The 20971-nt window shown below is 40.3% G+C and overlaps 1 protein-coding gene across 2 annotated transcripts in view; it reads left to right on the plus strand.

Annotated features, from left to right (window-relative positions):
- The window catches only part of RSBN1L (round spermatid basic protein 1 like), an 80233-nt gene that overhangs the window by 52234 nt on the left and 7028 nt on the right, over window positions 1-20971 (plus strand). For both annotated transcript variants that reach the window (XM_051849725.2, XM_070071195.1), the window contains exons 4-5: window positions 14070-14207; window positions 15896-16038. In XM_051849725.2, the coding sequence (XP_051705685.2) occupies window positions 14070-14207; window positions 15896-16038 (281 nt within the window). The remainder of the gene's footprint in view (window positions 1-14069; window positions 14208-15895; window positions 16039-20971) is intronic.

The following is a 20971-nucleotide window of genomic DNA, read 5'->3' on the forward strand; positions in this document are numbered from 1 at the left end:
GGGAGTGGAGCAGCCAGATCTTGAACCGGTGCCCATATGGGATGCCGGTGCTTCAGGCCAGGGCGTTAACCCGCTGCGCCACCCCCCTATAATTTCTTTATCTAGTCTTCAGTTGACAGGTATTTAGATTGATTCCTTGTCTTAGCTATTGTGAATTGAGCTGCAATAAATATGGGGGTGCAGATAACTCTCATATGCTGATTTCATTTCCCTTGGCTAAATTCCCATGAGTGAATGGCTGGGCGATATGGTAGGTCTGTTTGCAGATTTCTGAAGTATCTCCAAACTGATTTCCATAGTGGTTTTACCAGTTTACTTTCCCATGAACAGTGGATTAGGGTACCTTTTTCCTCACATCCTTGCCAGCATTTGTTTATAGATTTCTGTATGAAGCCATTCTAACTGGGGTGAGGTGAAACTTTATTGTGGTTTTGATTTGCATTTCCCTGATAGCTAATGATCCTGAGCATTTTTTCATGTGTCTGTTGGCCATTTGAATTTCCTGTTTTGAAAAAGGTCTGTTTAAGTTGTTGGACCATTTCTTAACTGGGTTGTTTGTTTTTGTTGTTCTTGTTGTGGAGTTTCTTGATCTCTTTATATATTCTGGTTATTAATCCTTTATCAGTTGCATTGTTTGCAAATAATTTCTCCCATTCTGTCAATTGCCTCTTCACTTTCCTGTTTCTTTCTTTTTTTTTTTTTTTTTAATTTATTTTTTTTACTTGAAAGAGTTAACACACAGAGAGAAAGAGAGATGGGGTTGGGAGAGAAAGAGAGAGAAAAGTCTTACATCTGTTGGTTCACTCCCCAGTTGGCCACAGCAGCTGGAGCTGTGCCAGTCTGAAGCCAGGAGCCAGGAGCTTCTTCTGGGTCTCCTACGTGGCTGCAGGGCCATCTTGGTCCATCTTCTGATTTCCTAGACCACAGCAGAGAGCTGGATCAGAAGTGGAGCAGCCAGGACTGGAACTGTTTCCCGTATGGGATTCCTGCACTGCAGGTGGCGATTTACCTGCTAAGTCACCATGCTGGCCCCTGCTGAGTGTTTCTTTTGCAGTACAGAAGCTTCTCAATTTGATGTAATCCCATTAGTCAATTTTGGCTTTGATTGTCTGTGCCTCTGGGGTCTTTTCCAAGAACTCTATGCCAATGTCTTTCAGAGTTTCCCCAATGTTCTCTAATAATTTGATGGTATCAGGTCGTAGATTTAGGTCTTTAATCCATTTTGAATGGATTTTGGTGTAAGGTGTAAAGTAGAGGTCTTGCTTCATACTCCTGCATATGGAAATCTAATTTTCCCAGCACCATTTGTTGAAGAGACTGTTCTTGCTGCAGGGATCGGTTTTAGCTCCTTGGTCAAATATAAGTTGGTTGTAGATGCTTGGATTTATTTCTGGTGTTTCTGTTCTGTCCCATTGGTCTATCCATCTGTTTTTGTAACAGTACCAAGCTGCTTTGATTATAATGGCCTTTGTAGTATGTCTTGAAATCTGGTATTGTGATGCCTGCAGCTTTGTTTTTGTTGTATACAAGTGCTTTAGCCATTCAAGGTCTCCTTTGTTTCCATATGAATTTCAACATAATTTTTTCTAGATCTCAGAAGAATGTCTTTGGTATTTTGATTGGTATCACATTGAATCTGTAAATTGCTTTTAGAAGAATGGACATTTTGATGATATTGATTCTTCTAATCTATGAACATGGAAGATTTTTTCCATTTTTTTGTTATCTTCTATTTGTTTCTTTAATGTTTTGTAATTCTCATCATAGAGATCTTTGATATCCTTGGTTAAATTTATTCCAAGGTATTTGATTTTTTTTTAGCTATTGTGAATGAGACTGATCTTAGAAGTTCTTTTTCATCAGTGGTATTGTCTGTGTATACAAAGGCTGTTGATTTTTGTGTATTGATTTTATATCCTGCTACTTTACCGATCGCTTTTATGAGTTCCAACTCTCTTGGTGGAGTCTTTGGAATCCCCTTTATATAGAATCATGTCATCAGCAGATAGGGATAGTTTGACTTCTTCATTCCCAATTTGAATCTCTTTGTTTTCTATTTGTTGTCTAATGGCTCTGGCTAAAACTTCCAGGACTATATTGAATAGAAATGGCGAGAGTGGGCATCCTTGTCTTGTTCCAGATCTCAGTGGGAATACTTGCAACTTTTCCCCATTCAATAGGACACTGGCCATGGGTTTGTCATAAATTGCCTTGATTGTGTTGAGAAATGTTCCTTCTATACTCAGTGTGCTTAGAGTTTTCATCATGAAAGGGTGCTGTATTTTATCAAATGTTTTCTTTTCATCTATTGAAATAATCATATAATTTTTGTTCTTCAGTTTGTTAATATGATGTATCACATTGATTTGAGAATGTTGAACCATACTTGCATACCAAGGAGAAATCCCACTTGGTCCAGTTGAATAATCTTTCTGATGTTTTGTTGGATTCGATCGGCCAAAATTTTGTTGACAATTTTTGCGTCTAGGTTCATCAGGGAAATTGGTCTATAATTCTCTTTCTCTGTGGTATTTTTTTCCTGTTTAGGAATTAAGGATTTGAGAGGATTCCCTCCCTTTCAATTGTTTTGAATAACTTGAGAATTTGAGTTAGTTTTTTTTTTTTTTTTTTTTTTTTGACAGGCAGAGTGGTTCACCCTCCAATGGCCGCCGCGGCTCGTGCACCACGCTGATCTGAAGCCAGGAGCCAGGTGCTTCTCCTGGTCTCCCATGGGGTGCAGGGGTGAAGCACTTGGGCCATCCTCCACTGCCTTCCTGGGCCACAGCAGAGAGCTGCCCTGGAAGAGGGGCAACCAGGACAGATCTGGTGCCCCGACTGGGACTAGAACCCGGTGTGCCAGCGCCACAGGCGGAGGATTAGCCTATTGAGCTGCAGTGCTGGCTGTCTTTGTCTCTTTTTAATGGTTTGTGTGTTAAAGTCTATTTTGTCTGTTATTAGGATGACTACACCAGCTCTTTTTGGTTTCTGTAGCATGGAGTATCTTCTTCCCATCCTTTCACTTTCAGTCTGCGTGCATCTTTGTTGGTGAGATGTGTCATAGGCAGCAAATAGGTGTGTTTTTTTTTAATCCATTCAGCCAGTCTGTGTCTTTTAACTGGAGAGTTAAGGCCATTTACATTCAAGGTGACTGGTGATAAGCATCGACTTTGCCCTGCCATTTTTCCATAAATATTCCTATTTTTTTACTTTGGATTTCCTTTGTACTTTTACTGAGAGCTTTCCTTCCTTAACCTTCTTTTGTAGTGATGACCATGTGTCTGTGTTACTGTGTGCAGCACATCCTTAAGCATCTTCTGCAGGGCTGGTGGTGAAAAATTCTTTCAGTTTCTGTTTGTCATGGAAGGTCTTTATTTCACCTTAGTTCATATATGAGAGCTTTGCAGTGTATTGTATTCTGGGTTGACTTTTTTTTCTCTTAGTTCTTGGACTATATCTCGCCATTCTCTCCTAGCCTGTAGGGTTTCTGATGAGAAGTACGCTGTGAGTCTAATTGGAGATCCTCTGAAAGTAGTCAGGTGTTTCTCTTGTGCACATTTAGAATCTTTTCTTTATATTTTACTGTGGAGAGTTTGAATACAATGTGTTGTGGTGAAGATATTTTCTGGTCATGTCTATTAGGAGTTCTGTGTGCTTCCTTTCCTTGGATGCCCCTTTCTTTCTCCAAATTGGGGAAATTTTCTGTTATTATTTCACTGAAAAGGCCTCTTTCACACTTCAGGAACTCCTAGAACCTGTATGTTGGGTCGTTTGATAATATCCTGTAGATTCCCAAGTGTTCTTTAGTTTTCTAATTTCTTCTTCTTGTGTGTGGTCTGACTATATAATTTCCTGTGCTTTGTCTTCTAAGTTAGATATTCTTTCTTCTGCCTCACTGTTGTTAAGGCTTTCCACTGTATTTTTTTATTTGTTCTATTGAATTCTTCATTTCCATGATTTCATTTTGATTTCTCTTTAAGATCTCAATTTCATGGAAGAGATTTTCTTTCATGTCATGCATGGATTTCATTAGTTCATGCATTTGCCCTGGCACCCAAACAGGAGACTCAGGACACATCAGAAAGATTACTTCTATGTAATCCTATGATTTTTTTTTTTAAATTTCATTTCTGGCATTTCTTTGATCTCATCATCTTCACAATCTAGTTTTGAGGTGTTGTGTTCTTTTAGGGTGTCACATTGTCTTGCTCTTGTTTCTTGGATTAGTGTGTTTGTTATTCGGCATCTGTGGGGATGCTCGTTGGTTTCTTTGATTTTTCACTGTGGCAGCTTTTATCTTTGGACTATGTCTGATTGTATTAGTGGAGTGTCTGCTTTCAGTGAATACCTTGAGTCTGTGGTGTGAGTGACCAGGGAGATCTGTTCAGTGCTCCAGAGTGAAGGACTTGTCTGATGTGACATGTTTGGCATGTGAAATTTTTTTTTTTTTTTCCCATCAGAGGGGACATTTCTTCTTGTCTCTTGGCATACTCAGCTCTTCTCCTCAAAGGAGACCAGTGCCTGGGTATTCCCCCAGTGAGTACATTATTTGTCTGCTTTGCCACAAGGACCACATGAGGGATTTGTGCAGTCCTCAGTGTAAGTTCAGATTCCCCAGCAATGTCTCAACAGGTAACCTAGGAGCCCTGATTGTTTAGAGGCTCCCACAATGACTGCTCAGTGTCCCGGACACACTCTGAATCCTCCCACGCAGCCTCAGTGATTTCAGAGTCCTGGCACACAGCCTCCCACTATCACAGACACCCAGCCTCCTGCCTGTTCTCCTCACCAGACTCAGGAGTTTTTGCTTGGCTGGTTGCTGGGCACGGGCACTGAGGTAGCAGTATTAAAATAGAGTTTCACTTAATGTCAACCATAAATAAAGCAAGTTGTGGGTAGTGAACTCAAATGAATGTGCTAGGGGTTGCTCAGGAATAAAGCTTGCTGTCGTGATGGCTTCTCACTCACTACCAAGTTCAGTGGGTGAAGTTTAGTACAATCTGCTCTAGTCATGACATGGTAATGCTTCTATGGAGCAGAAGGAAGCAGAACAGTAGAAAAAAAATTCATGTTGTAAAATTTTTAAATCAAGAACTGTCCTTTTTACCTTTTCTATGCTGAAAAATCTTTGATCCAGATAAAAAAATTAAGTCCAATAGAGAAGTATTCAAAAAAATATAGAAACATGAGAAGAGAAAGTAGAATGAAGTTGGTAGAGAAGAATGGTGAGAATCCACCCTTTATTCTTCTTATGTAATCTTAGTTAGGAAAATACGTTTAGCATCATTAAGAAATTAATAATGGTAATGGGGGATCTTTGTAATTAATTAGCATTATTCTTTAATGGGTAAAATTATATATAATGTTTAAATATGTATTTTGTTTTCCTGTATTTTAATATTAAAAACTGTAGAAAAAGTGAAGCTTATAATGTAAATAATCCATTAAATTTGAATTTTCAAGACAGGTCCTCGTATGTTAAATTTTAAATCAGACCCAGAGAGTGACTGCTACCAGCTCAGCTGCTGTGTGTTTTGTGCTGTAATAATTCACAGCGATGATGTGAAAAGCATCCCCTAGATTGCGCAGCTTCATGGGCCAGGCTACCAATGACGTGTGGAAGCCCACACCAAGTCTGTGTTGAGTTTGCATCCCAGTGATACTGGATTCCCTTCCCTACCCTTCTCATTTCCATTTCCATTTCCCTTCTATAAAGCCAGAGCAACCAAAATAATTTGTCCTAATTCTGTGGAAATGAAAAGATGACAAATTATGTAGCTGATTCTGTGATCTTTACAGTGATAATAATAATCACATTCATATTACTTTCTGTCCTAGATGGTAGGGATATAGAAAGGCAAGTAAAAGAGGAGTTTCATCTGTCAGGAAATAAATGAGATTTCTTTATTGTCACTTCATATTTAAACAGTCTGCACTCTTAACCCTAAGAATAGTGAGAAATTATGAAAACCGGAACAGTTGTTTTATTGTTCCTTCAATTCCAAACTCATTTTTTTAAAAAAGATTTAATTATTTATTTGAAAGAATTACAGAGAGAGGAGAGACAGAGATTTTCTTTCTATCTGCTGGTTCACTCCTCAAATGGCCACAAGCCCTGGCCAAGGCCAGGAGCTTCATCTGAGTTTCCTGTTTGGGTGCCAGGGCCCAAGTAGTTGGGCTGTTTTCTGCTGATTTCCCAGACACATTAGCAGGAAGCAGAATCGGAAGTGGAGCAGCCAGGACTCAAACTGGTACCCATATGGGATGGCGGTGCTGCAGACGGTAGCTTAACCCACTGTGCTACAGTGCTGGCCCCCCAATTCCAAACTCTACTTTTATTTTATTCTGGTTCTAAATTGTTTCTTAGGAAACTTATGTCAACATATTAATTGATGATTGAATGTCTACTCTTTTGATAATGAAGCTATTAATAAATATGATCTAATATGATTTGCTGAATTCATTCTAGGGTCGTTCACTGTGTTAGTTTGTAGGTATATAACACAGTTTGATGTACCATTCTTGAAACATTGCTTGCATTTGTCCTGAATTTCCATTTTGAATAATTGTGCCTACCCTATCCTCCTCAAATACTTACGTACTCTACAAAGTATTACCATGGTAGGCACCATATGCTCTGAGAAAGGAGCTTTATTCCCCTTTAATGGATTAATTTTAATAATGGATAATAATACTCCTACTTTCATTATTTTGTTTGAAGTTACGTGCATATTTTTGGAATACACTGAATAAATGTCAGTACCTATTTTGAGTTGAAAGTATACGCTCAATGTGATGGGAAATAGCTCCCCCTTGTGGCACACTCACTTGAGTTTAGATTGCCTTAGCAATGTGATGAGAAGGAGTTGCTTTTAAAAATAGGGAATTCCTCTCTCCCTGCTCTTCCTTTTCAAAACAAAACAATAACAAAAACAAAAACAGCATAATTGAACCTACAGTCTCATCTGCCTTCCCCTCAATTTTTGGCTGTAATAATTATCTGTGTATTTTCTTCAAATTAATGCTGATACAACTTTATATATATATACATATATGTATTCTGCAATTATTGTATATTACTTATTTAAGTGTTCTAAGGAACTTTTAATATCATGGAATGTTGATAGAGATACCAAAACAACTACAAAAAACCTGGTTTTGAAGTCAAAATAGTTTATGTAATGCTAGACCAAATAAGTTGATTTGTTCTGAGGCTTCAAGGAAACTTTAATAGCTAGTATGTGTGATGGTCCTCCCAAACAAGAAGTGTTTTCCAAACTTGTTGGACTATAGAATCCTCTCTCAAGGAACACATTTTCAGAAACAGCAAATTGAAATGTGTCATTCTTTTTGGTTTTAAAAATTACTTACTCTTACGCTTTTTGCTTCTTCCTTTGTTGCAGCAGTTTTTATAATTAACAAAACAATATTAAGTCTTTTGGATTTCTTTTGGAGAATGTATTAACTGTTAGGAAGGCTACTTTTTTTTTTAAATGTTGGAAGTAGACCTCAGAATCACAGGTTTTTTTTTTTTAAGATTACTTTTTATATGATTAATGAATGGAATTTTAGTTTAACATAGTTCATTTTTTGCTGATAATAGCTTCTAAAATTTTTTATTACCCATTGACAGTAGGTACAAGAAATCTATTTCCTGTTTTTTCTTTCCCTTTATAACATTTATAGAGAACATACAAAGGGAAAAGTAAAAGCACAGGCACAATGGTCATGGGAGGAAATTTAGATTAAAAATACTGTAAAAGACAATGTTACAGATAAACTCTGGCAAAAATACGCATTTAAGTATCCTGCCTGTCTTTATTGCGTTCCTTTTGAGAGATCTACAAGTATACATAAATTAAGATGACCCATCTATCTGAGTATAGTCTTTGTAATTCAGTGTATTTTTTAAAAAGATTTATTTATTTGAAAGAGTTACACAGAGAGAGGGAGAGGAAGAGAGAGAGAGAGAGAGAGAGAGAGAGAGAGAGGCGTTCCATCCACTGATTCACTCCCCAGTTGGCCGCAATGGCTGGAACTGTGCCGATCCGAAGCCAGGAGTTTCTTCCAGGTCTCCCATGTGGGTGCAGGGGCCCAAGCATTTGGGCCATCCTCTATTGCTTTCCCAGGCCATAGCAGAGAGCTGGATTGGAAGTGGAGCAGCTGGGATTTGAACCGGTGCCCATATGGGATGCTGGCACTGCAGGCGGCAGCTTTACCTGCTGTGGCACAGTGCTGGCCCGTGTGTTTCTTTTTTAGAAAACAAATATATATTTTAAAGCAGTGACATGTTTTGATTTCTTTCTGGTTAATTTTTAATTGTTTTTTAAGATTTACTTATTTATTTGAAAGTCAGAGTTACACAGAGAGAGGAGAGACAGAGAGAAAGAAAAGTCTTCTATCCTTTGGTTTACTTCCCAATTGGCTGCAATGGCCGGAGCTGTGCCAGACCGAAGCCAGGAGCCAGGAGGTTCTTCTGGGTCTCCCATGTGGGTGCAGGGTCCCAAGCATTTGGGCTGTCTTCTCTTTTCCCAGGCCATAGCAGAGAGCTGGATCAGAAGTGGAGCAGCCGGAACTTGAACTGGCGCCCATAAGGGATGCCAGCACTGCAAGGGGCGGCTTTACCTGCTACGCCACAGCGCCGGCCCCTCAGGTTAGTTTTTTGAACAACATCAAACTGATGGTTTGATTAATCTTTACTGAAGTGAGCAGAGCACATTAATCTCACATCCAGTGTCATGAGAATGCAAGGTTTTCCAGATAAGTGATTTTTTTATAGATAATGGAAGCATACAGCTTTAAGTATCGAGATTTTAATAAAGATATACAGCTCTTACTGAACATGTACAACGTAATTTAACTCTTTTTAGTCCTGGTTTGTCATTATGATATTACAATACTGATTCCCTGCAGGGTACCTGAAGTTGTCTTTGCCTCTCGCCTTCCCCCTTCTCTTCTGAAGAGGTTAGTTCTAATTGTGCCTAATGTAGGAGCATGTATGTAAGAGGAGACTTTATGAATCATGGTTTTGTGGCAGTTATTTGGACTGTTTAGAGATTCTACCTGTACCTTCCTCCCTGACCCCACTGACTAAGTATTTTGTTTTTTTTTTTTTAATTTTTAGTTAGTTTTTAACAGATTCAGTACGGTTTGTAGACATAATTCTAAGAATAAAATGATATCCCCCCCCCCCGCCCCGCCCTGCTTTTTCTCTTCCCTGTTCCCTTGGGTTCTTCAGTCAGAAATGCTGTATGTATGTGTTTTTTTTTTTTTTTAGCAGTTTTTACAAATTTATTTATTTGAAAGGAAGAGTATGGAGGTAGAGAGAGAGGTCTTTCATCACTGGTTCACTCCCCAAATGGCCTCAATGGCTAGAGCTTGGCCAATCCGAAGCTAGGAGCCTGGAGCTTCATCAGGGTCTCCCATGTGGGTGCGGGGACCAAGCATTTGGGCCATCTTCTATTGCTTTCCCAGGCCATAGCAGAGAGCTGGACCGGAAGAGGAGCAGCCGGGACTAGAACCGGTACGCATATGGAATTGCTGGCACTGCAGGCAGTGGCTTTACCTGCTATGGCCATAGTGCCCGCCCATATATATGATTTTTAGAGAATTTAAGGCTTATGCTCTTATGATATTATAGATTCAATTTTATTTTATATAATAGGACAATTGCAACTGTTTGCTATATAATATTTTAATAAAACAAGCGTCACCAAAATCAAGAAATATTTACATTTTTGTGAAAAGATTGTGGAATTTTTGTGTTTTAACAGTGTAAGTTCATTTCATATATTTCATCAGGAGCTATATACTTTTTAAATACGAATACTTTGTTATTTGAAATTTGCCATGTTTAAAACATTGAAGTAAACAATATCAGTCTATTTTGTATGGATTTGAGATTGAGTTACTAAACAAAAATTGTATATAATTAAAAGGTATAGTATATTTTATAATTCAAATCACTTTTACAAATTCAGATTTTGATTTTAATTTAATATTTTATTTTTAATTTTTTTTAAGATCTATTTATTTATTTTAAAGTCAGAGTTACACAGAAAGAGGAGAGGCAGAGAGAGAGAGGTCCTCCATCTGATAATTCACTCCCCAACTGGCTGCAATGGCTGGAGCTGTGCCGATCCAAAGCCAGGAACCAGGAGCCTCCTCTGGGTCTCCCATGTGGGTGCAGTGCCCTAAGGACTTGGGCCATCTTCCACTGCTTTCCTAGGCCATAGCAGAGAGCCGGACCGGAAGTGGAGCAGCTGGGACTCAAACCGGCACCCATATAGGATGCCAGCACTGTATGCCAGGGTGTTAACCCACTGTGCCACTGCACTGGCCCCTAAAATTTGATTTTAAATATAAATGCATTTGATTGTATCCAATTGGTTATCATAAATTGTTAATATTTGCAGAATAAATGTTTTGAAAAATCACTGTTTTTTTAAACATGATGGCTGAGAATACAGTTTTTTGTAAGGTCATATTTCCTAGTATAATTTACTTTTTTTTTTTTTTTTTTTTTTTGACAGAGTGGACAGTGAGAGAGAGAGACAGAGAGAAAGGTCTTCCTTTGCCGTTGGTTCACCCTCCAATGGCTGCCGCGGCCGGCGCACTGCGCTGATCCGAAGGCAGGAGCCAGGTGCTTCTCCTGGTCTCCCATGGGGTGCAGGGCCCGAGCACTTGGGCCATCCTCCACTGCACTCCCTGGCCACAGCAGAGAGCTGGCCTGGAAGAGGGGCAACCGGGACCAAATCCGGCGCCCCGACCGGGACTAGAACCCGGTGTGCCGGCGCCGCAAGGTGGAGGATTTAGCCTATTGAGCCACAGCGCCGGCCTACCTTTTTTTTTTTTTTTTTAAAGATTTATTTGAGAGGGAGAGAGGAAGGGGGAGGGGGGGGAGAGAGAGAGAGAGAGAGAGAGAGAGAGAGATAGAGATATCTTCCATCTGCTGGTTCATTCTCCCAAATGGTTGCAGTGGCTAGGGCCGGGACCAGCTGAAGCCAATAGTTTCATACAGGTTTCCCACATGGATATAGGGGTACAGGTATTTGGACCATCTTCTGCTGCTTTCCCAGGCACATTATCAGGGAGCTGAATCAGAAGTGGAGCAGCTGCAGCAGTAACTGGTGCCCATAAAGAATGCCAGCATTGCAGGCTGTGGTGTAAGGTGCTATGCCACAACACCAGCCCCTAACTTTGGTTTTAATAGTGGGCAAATTGGATTTATTTTGTACTTAGAACAAATTTTGGTTAAAAGGAAGAGAGACTTTAGTTTTTTTTTTTTTTTTAAGATTTATTTATTTATTTGAAAGAGTTACAAAGAGGCAGAGGCAGAGAGAGAGAAGTCTTCTATCTGCTGGCTCACTCCTCAGATGGCTGCAATGGCCGGAGCTGGGCTAGACTGAAGCCAGGAGCCAGGAGCTTCTTCCAGGTCTCCCACGTGGGTGCAGGAGCCCAAGGTCTTGAACCATTTTCTACTACTTTTCCAGGCCATAGAAGAGAGCTGGATTGGATGCGCAGTAGCTGGGGCTTGAACTAGTGCCCATATAGGATGCCGGTACTACAGGCCCCAGGTTTACTCACTTCACGACAGCGCTGGCCCCTTTCATTTTTGGAATAGTAAATTATGTCCTTAATCTACTTGTATGAATTATGCCAGGAGGTGGGGAGAACTAACCATAAAGTTTCAATTAGAATATTTGATACTATAATACTAGTAGAATTTGTATTATTTTTAAAATTCAGCTTCTCCCCAAAATCCTTTGAACTGTATGTGGATTCTAATAGGATAATGCTTTAACAAAAAATCATCAAAATCAGCAGCCCCAAACTAGACTTAGGATGAGGGGAGAAAAAATCAAGGTTCTAATTTATACAGTTTGTAATGTTAAAATTTTTTTTCTTTTTAGGATTTATTTTATTTATTTGAAAGGCACAGTAGAGAGTGGGGGAGAGAAGAAAGAGAGAGGGCGCTTTCATCAGCGAGTTCACCTCCCATATACCTGCAACAAACAGGGCTGGGCCAGACTGAAGCCAGGAGGTGCAGGAGCTTCTTCCAGTCTCCCACGTGGGTTTCAAGGGCCCAGACACTTGGGCCATCCTCCACTGGTTTCCTAGGCGCAATAGCAGGGAGCTGGATCAGAACTGGAACAACTGGGACTTCAACTGGCACCCAACTGGGATGCTGGCATTGTAGGTGGCAGCTTTACCTGCTGTGCTACAACATGGGCCCCTCATGTTAAAATTTTTAATGTTTAAGTTTGTACTAATTTAGACATGGGTTTCATTTTATTTATTCCTCTCCTAATGCCACTCCCTCTGCATCATGATAAACTGCCCACATTATTTAGTTGGTCTTTGTTAATAGTGTGATATGGGAGAATGAACCAGCTTGATGGCTAGGAGTTACATGATTCTGACTTTGTTAGAACTAGTTAAGTGATTTAGATGAAATATCTGATATAAGCCAGACAAAGAAACTTATACACAGGAAGTTGACATGTACGATGTGGAACTAGTATCTCCCTAGTTGACTTTTAGTAGCAAAATGACATATTTCAAAACACTTGGAAAATTTGTATTTTAAGTATTGTTTGCTTTCACTTTCATAATATCCATGTGCTTTCTCAAATATGATCATTTGTACATGTAAAACAGCCCACAAATTCAGTTTCTTTTTCTTAACAGAATTGACATGTTATATTGTGGTGAATTTGATACAGTTCAGATCGAAAACCTTAGCTGTGTTAGATTGCCTTACAAAAGTGTATATTGATGCCGGATTTTCTTATGGTGGTTCTGTTAGTGCATCTAAATATCTAGAAAACTACTGTAGAGTCAGGTTTTAACTCTAGCTTTCCATATAGGAGGTGATAGGAACTTATAGGAGACAGGAAAATGATGAGACCAGGAGCTGATGGGGGTACAGATCCCCAGTCTTGTAACCTGGGGCTTAAAGAATGGTTTGAGATGCTGAGAAGTGAATGTTTGACAATTCGTGACTACTTAGGAATTCTTGGAATTCTGCTAAATAAGCTTATTAAGGCATTCACATGTCAGTATTATACTGCTTTTTTGATTAAGCTAAAAATAAAATTTATGTCTTAATCTAATTATTCCAATTGAATTTTTATTGCTATATTTCTGGAGATATGTGAGTTGGGCTATAAATTTCTATGATGTGATGACAGGTTGACTATCTAGGTTAACCTAGCAGATAAGACTGTTTTAAAACTGGGATAATCCTGGGCAATGTGGGACAAATTTGTCTCCTAAATTTATTGACCATAAAGGCTAATGCAGAGGAAAAGGATAATTAGAATTTTGCTTAAAGTTTATGAAAATAAGTTTTTTTCCTTAAAATAAGACTCAACTTGTTTAGTAGTGTTAGTATCTGAAAACACATAGCTTTCTTTGTCAGGATTTAAAAGTGCTTATGAAAATTTAGGTATTAATGAATCTTGAGGTACAGGTTGCTTTATGGTGGCTATTTGAATGCCACTCATTTGCAAGCACTTAAAACATAGTTTTAAGTTTTCAGCAATCTTAGGTGAAACATTCTGGTTAAGGAAATGAATGCTTAAGAGTGGATTTCTGAGGCCGGCGCCGCGGCTCAATAGGCTAATCCTCTGCCTTGCGGCGCCGGCACACTGGGTTCTATTCCCGGTCGGGGCGCCGGATTCTGTCCCAGTTGCCCCTCTTCCAGGCCAGCTCTCTGCTGTGGCCCAGGAGTGCAGTGGAGGATGGCCCAAGTGCTTCATCCCTGCACCCCATGGGAGACCAGGAGAAGCACCTGGCTCCTGCCTTCGGATCAGTGCGGTGCACCGGCCGCAGCGGCGGCCATTGGAGGGTGAACCAATGGCAAAGACCTTTCTCTCTGTTTCTCTCTCTCTCTCTCACTGTCCACTCTGCCTGTGTAAAAAAAAAAAAAAAAGGATTTCTGAAGGTCACATAGCTGTCTTGTTTTGCTTGCCTCGTAGAAGTGTTCTGATATTCTGAAGACTTGTTATTACACAGTGACAGCAAGTATTACTGTGTATATAACTCGCAACTGAATTTCTGTTCTTCAGGTGAAAAGAACATATTCTCATGGTACTTACAGAGCTGGCCCAATGCGACAAATCAGCTTGGTGGGAGCCGTTGATGAAGAAGTGGGAGACTACTTCCCTGAGTTCCTTGACATGCTGGAAGATTCACCGTTTTTAAAAGTAAGGAAAGAATCCCAGCAATTGAAATTGTGGATATTATTCTAATCTAACAAGTGATCCAAATGAACAGCTGTTTCAGAATTAGAAAGATTTTGGTTTTATTTGAATTGAAGGAAAGGAGATAATTAGAGTAATTCTTGAGAAGTGTGGACATGCAACAGGTCCTGATCGTAATGGCAAAAGTTAAATGGCAGACCAGAGGACAACCCTTACCTGTTGCCACTGTGGGAAATCAGTTTTCATGTGTTTGTGAGCTCTTCATAAACTGAGCACTGAAGGATTTAAGCATAGGAAAGATGCCTACTAAATTAAAATGTTTAGGGCAGAGGAGTGGTAATTGGCATTGTGGAAAACTGGCCTGGGAAATTGCACGTCTGCATTTCTGCCTCCGCTGGCCCTAGCTTGATTAGCAAGCACTCTCTGGGCTTCTGTTTCTTCATTCATAATACGAGGTATTTTGACCATATAGCTTAATACTCCTTTAAAGTCGGAGTTTTAGCTAGCTAGGTTCCCTTTCTTTTTTTATTAAAAAAGCAGCTTCTGTATTCCTGGAAATATTTCTTACTGTGGGTTGCTGGGACTGTCCCACTGAGAAATCATTGAGCTGTGTAATTAGTTAATTATTTAATCGCTAATTCAAAGGTCAGTGGGAACCCACATTAAAATTTGGGGTTCAAGTGAGCAGCAGAATGTGACAAGGTTATTTTATCTAAAATACCAGATAATTTGTTGAACATTTCTTTTTTTTCATTTTCTGCAATTTCTCCCAACTAGTTACATCATTAGTTTCATTTGTTATTGAATATTTTGAAAAAAAAAATCAATATTATTTAGTTTTTCCAAATTTAATTTTCAAAGCAAGTAAGCTAAAAAATCCATTGTTTCTAGAGAAATTTGAGAATCCTTCCTCACTTTCTCACAACTCCTTCTCCACCCACTATGTTTTTTTTTTTTTTTAAAGATTTATTTATTTATTTGAAATGCAGAGTTACAAAGAGGCAGAGGCAGAGTGAGAGAGGTCTTCCATCTGCTTACTTACTTCCTAAATGGCTTCAATGGCCTGAACTGGGCCAGATCAAAACAAGGAGCCAGGACTTCTTCCAGGTCTCCCACATGGGTGCTGGGGACCAAGGTTTTGGGCCATCTTCTACTGCTTTCCCAGGCCATAGCAGAGAGCTGGATTGGAAGTGGAGCAGCCGGGACTTGAACTGGTGCCCATATGGCATGCTGGCACTGTAGACAGGAGCACCCCGCTATATCTTTTGAAATATTTTAATCTGTGGTTTAGACTAACAGAGTCTCTTTAAGAAACTACTAAACAGAAGTAAATTTTGGTTTTCTTTTTAGTTTTGTTAGGTTACAATTGTCATCAAAGTATCTTTCTTAAAATTCAAATTTGTTCATTTTTATAGATTCTCATGGAGAACACTTGATTTTGTTATCAAATTGTTAGCATCTTGTGATCCTTGGGTCTGGCAGAAGAAAGAGTAACAAGTGAGGATGAGGGAAGAGCATAATTATTCTCTTAGTATGTTTGAAATATAATTTTTAACACAAAAGTAAATGAATATATATTGATATATATTTCAAATGCTTAAGGATAAAGTTGTATATGAAAGCATGAGGGAAGCAATATTTGAAGGTGTACTTTGAGAATAATTGATTTCTAAATAATTATTTGTCTCTAGTGTACACTGCCATGGGGGACACTGTCTAGTCTAAAACTAGAGAGTCGAAAAGATAGTGATGATGGGCCCATCATGTGGGTACGTCCAGGAGAACAAATGATCCCTGTGGCTGATATGCCAAAGTCACCTTTCAAAAGGAAAAGGTATGTCCAAGGGTGTGTGTGTGTGTGTGTGCATTTAAAATTGGAGGAAGGAAAAGTTTAGAGCGTAATTGGAGTATAAATTTAAAAATACCTATACATGCTGATATTTGTTATAAAACACTAAATATAAATAAGACACAAGAAACAGGCAAATGACAAGTTATAATTAGAAGTGGAAAAAATACCAGAGATAAACTATTTTGAAATAAATGTAACAAGAAGTATTCAAAACATGTGTTAAGAAAAGACATTTTATCAAAGATGTAAAATGACTAAAACAATTAGATTCACACTTCTAGCACCAGTTAAAATGATTTTAAAGTTTATAAGGAAACTTTATCTGTATAATACAAATAGTAAGAACAATTTCACTTCATCATTGTTAGATTTCAGTAAACTATTGTATTAAAAAGAATGTTTATAAAAAAGAAAACTGGAACAGAAGATAAGGAAGGGATACTTATATTATTAGGTATTAAATTACTATAAAAAGTAGATCATTTAACAGGATACACTGCAGAAGTAAATCTGAATACTAGGAGCTTCATATATGAGTGTTGGGGTTGGAGGGAGGAAGATTTATTCAAGTGAATAATGCTAGTGGAATTGGCAGTCTATCTGAATGAAAACAAAGCAGAGCTCCTGTCTCATAGAAGAAAAATTAGAGACTGTTTCAGGCTGGTAAGCCTGTATATACTGTTGAAAGGAAAGAGAGGTGCTGTAGTAATTTTGTGCAAAAAAAAATGACAATAGCCTTTTATAAAACTTGCAACATAATAATTCTTCAATCTAGGAGGCTTACTTTTGGGAATTTTACCCAAGGCATAAAAACACTAAAGATAAGCATGTAAAAATGTTAATTGTAGCATTGTTTGCAGTGAGAGAAAACATAAACATGACTTGAATGCCCAATCAGCAGGGGAATGGTTGAATATATTAGATACACTTAATTTTTTTTTTTTTTTTTTGACAGGCAGAGTGGACAGTGAGAGAGACAGAGAGAAAGGTCTTCCTTTGCCGTTGGTTCACCCTCCAGTGGCCGCTGCGGCCAGCGCACCGCGCTGATCCGATGGCAGGAGCCAGGTACTTATCCTGGTCTCCCATGGGGTGCAGGGCCCAAGCACTTGGGCCATCCTCCACTGCACTCCCTGGCCACAGCAGAGAGCTGGCCTGGAAGAGGGGCAACCGGGACAGAATCCGGCCCCGACCGGGACTAGAACCCGGTGTGCCGGCGCCACAAGGCAGAGGATTAGCCTAGTGAGCCGCGGCGCCAGCCATTAGATACACTTAAAAAGTTTTTAAATTCATTTTAAAAATGCATAGATAGATGGAGATTTCTTATTTACTGGTTCAATCCCCAAATGCTTACAACAGCTGGGGTTAGGGCAGTGGAAGCCATGAGTTAGGAATTCAAGCTGGATTTCCCAGTGGAAGGGACCCAGGTACTTCAGCCATCACCCATTGCCCAGGAAGCTGGAAACAGGAGTGGAGCCAGAAATTGAACCCAGGCTGTCTGATAGGGGACACAGGCTAGACCACTCAATCCCATTTTGTATATTCTTATCCAAGAATATGAGAAGGGGCTGGTGTTGTTGTGTAGTGGGTTAAGCCACTACCTGCAATGCTGGCATCCAGTGTGGGTTGCTGGTTCAAGTCCCTGCTGTACCACTTCTAATCTAGTTCCCTGCTAATGTGCCTGGGAAGAGAGCAGAAGATGGCTCAGGTCCTTGGGTCCCTATACCCATATGGAAGACCCAGATGGAGTTCCTGACTCCTGGCTTTGACTTGGTCCAGCCCTGGTTGTTGCAGCCCATAAGAGGAACCAGTGATTGGAAGATATCTCTCTCTGTCTCTCCTTCTCTCCCTGTAACTCTGCCTTTTAAATAAATAAATAAATATATATATATTTTTTTGACAGGCAGAATGGACAGTGAGAGAGAGAGACAGAGAGAAAGGTCTTCCTTTTGCCGTTGCTTCACCCTCCCAATGGCTGCCGCGGCGGGCGCATTGTGCTGATCCGAAGGCAGGAGCCAGGTGCTTCTCCTGGTCTCCCATGGGGTGCAGGGCCATCCTCCACTGTACTCCCTGGTCACAGCAGAGAGCTGGCCTGGAAGAGGGGCAACCGGGACAGAATCCAGCACCCCAACTGGGACTAGAACCCGGTGTGCTGGCGCCACTAGGTGGAGGATTAGCCTATTGAGCCACGGCGCCGGCCAATAAATAAATCTTTTAAAAAATCATTAAATAGCTAAAAAATAGAATTTTTATGCTTTTCATCTGGAAAAATATCCATGATACTTGAAAAAGAGCAAAATGTGGAATAATGTATCTAGTATGCTTCTATTTTTATGAAAAAAAAATCCCATGTGTAAAGATATATATAAACTAGAATATATTTATAATATATATATTTATATATATATAAACTAGAATAAGGTGTGGAGAATAATGTGCACTAGGTTAATATCGGTAGGAATGGAGGGAGTGATGCAGAGGGAGATACCAGCTTTTTCTTTAGAGAACTAAAATGATTTTACTGGGTCTAACGATTACTTTTTTGACAATTTTAAACAAAGATTTATGTATTTTAAGGGCAGAATTAGAGAAAGAGAGAAATCTTCCATCTGTTGGTTCACTCTTAAAATGGTTGCAACTGCTGGAGCTGGGCCTAGCTGAAGTCAGGAGCCAGGGGCTTCCTCTGCGTCTCCCACATTATTGCAGGGGCCCATGCATTTGAGCCATCTTCTGCTGCTCTCCCAAGGACATAAGCAGGGAAGTGGATTGGAAGTGGAGCAGCTGGGACTCAAGCTGGCGCACACATGGGATTCTGGTTCTGAAGGTGGAGGATTAACCTACTATGCCACTGCACTGACCCCATTGTTTTGTTTGTTTGTTTGTTTTGATAAAGACTTTATTTATTTACTTGAGAGAGAGAGTTACAGACAGAGAAAGGGAGAAACAGAAAGGTCTTCCATCTGCTGGTTCACTCCCCAAATGCCACAGTGGCTGCAGCTGTGCCAATCTGAAGCCAGGAGCCAGGAGCTTGGCTCCCACTTGGATGCAGGGGCCTGAGCACTTGGCCATCTTCCACTGCTTTCCCAGGCCATAAGCAGAGAGCTGGATTGGAGGAGGAGTAGCTGGGACACGAACCAGCAACCCATATGCCGGCACAGCAGGTGGAGGCCTAGCCTACTACAGCAGCGCTGGCCTCTGATTATTAATTAAAGAAAATTATTGAGTAAACTGTAAGTTGCCTGATGACAGAGGTTTCTGATGGCATATTCCTATGTGACTTTAGCATCTGAACAGTGTTTGATACATACTAAACAATTGGATGAATGAAATTGTACAAATTAATTTGTAAGTTGTTAGTAAAATTGACATGTTCTCAGTGGTTCTTAACTTTTTTGGGAGGATCAGTCTTGAAGTTTCTTCTCGGAACAATGCAGATGTACACAAACTTTCAGAGATAGTTTAAAGGGGGTTCATTAGCCCCCTGAGGAACTTCCATGTACCTAAGGGTTTATAACCATAGTATTTGTGATGATTTAACATCATACTGTAAACCCACCAATGATAACACTGTGCCTGGCACTGTGCTAAGTCTGTATGTATTTTAATTCATTAGAAGATGGTGTTTATGACACAAATTTATGGGCTTTTGAAGGCCTTGTAGTTTCTCACAGGAAGTAACAATATTATGTAGTTTCCTGACACACATAGAACATGAAGCACAAAGAGCAAAAACAGTATCATATGTTTGTATATGTATTAAAACTGTAATGCAGGGGTATACAAAGAGCAGTAAGTAGTAGACATTAAAAACAGGAATTCAGAATGGCCCCTAGGAAAAGAGACTAGGGGAAGAGGAAAAAATTATGAGGGTAATTCAGAGCTGTCTCTGGAAGCAACAGAAAAACCATAGAGGGACATAAATAAGATGACGACTCTCAGCCTCAGTCCTCTCATCCCTTTCCCCTTCGGCCGTTTTTGCAATGAGTAGTGCTGTGTTAGCAGCAGTAGCTTCTGTAAGGGGATCTCATTTGCCACTACCTAGGTAGCATTTGGCATATAGTACCTACAATGTGTCTTTTTTTTTTTAAGTATTTTACTTATTTATTTAAGAGATAGAGTTACAGACAGTGAGAGGGAGAGCCAGAAAGGTCTTTCATCCGCTGGTTCACTCCCCAAATGGTCACAATGGCCAAAGCTGGCCCCATCTGAAGCCAGGAGCTTCTTCCAGGTCTCCCACGTGGGTACGGGGCCCAAGGACTTAGGCAGTCTTCTACTGCTTTCCCAGGCTATAGCAGAGAGCTGGATGGGAAGAGGAGCAGCCAGGACTAGAACTGGCACCTATATTGTATGCTGGTGCCACAGGTGGAAGATTAATCTGTGCCACGGCATCAGCCCCACAATGTATCTTCTATAAATAAGTAGTAATTTCATTTTTTTTTTTTTTTTGACAGGCAGAGTTAGACAGTGAGAGAGAGAGAAAGGTCTTCCTTCCGTTGGTTTATCCCCAAATGGCCACTACAACTGGCATGCTGCGCCGATCCGAAGCCAGGAGCCGGGTGCTTCCTCCCGGTCTCCCATGTGGGTGCAGGGCCCAAGCACTTGGGCCATCCTCCACTGCCTTCCCAGGTCACAGCGAGAGCTGGACTGGAAGAGGAGCAACCAGGACTAGAACTTGGGGTCCTAGCACCGCGCAGAGGATTAGCCAGGTGAGCCACGGCGCCAGCCAGAATTACATTTTAAAAAGTTATCTGTTCTAGGGCTGGTGCTGTGGCGCAGTGGGTTAAAGCTCTGGTCTGAGGCACCAGCATCCATGTGGGCACTGGTTCTAGTCCCAGCTGCTCCTCTTCCGATCCAATTCTCTGCTATGTCCTGGGAAAGCAGAAGATGACCCAAGTCCTGGCTGGGCCCGCGCTGCGGC

This window comes from Oryctolagus cuniculus, chromosome 3, assembly GCF_964237555.1.
Source record: "Oryctolagus cuniculus chromosome 3, mOryCun1.1, whole genome shotgun sequence".
Taxonomy (NCBI): Eukaryota; Metazoa; Chordata; class Mammalia; order Lagomorpha; family Leporidae; genus Oryctolagus; species Oryctolagus cuniculus.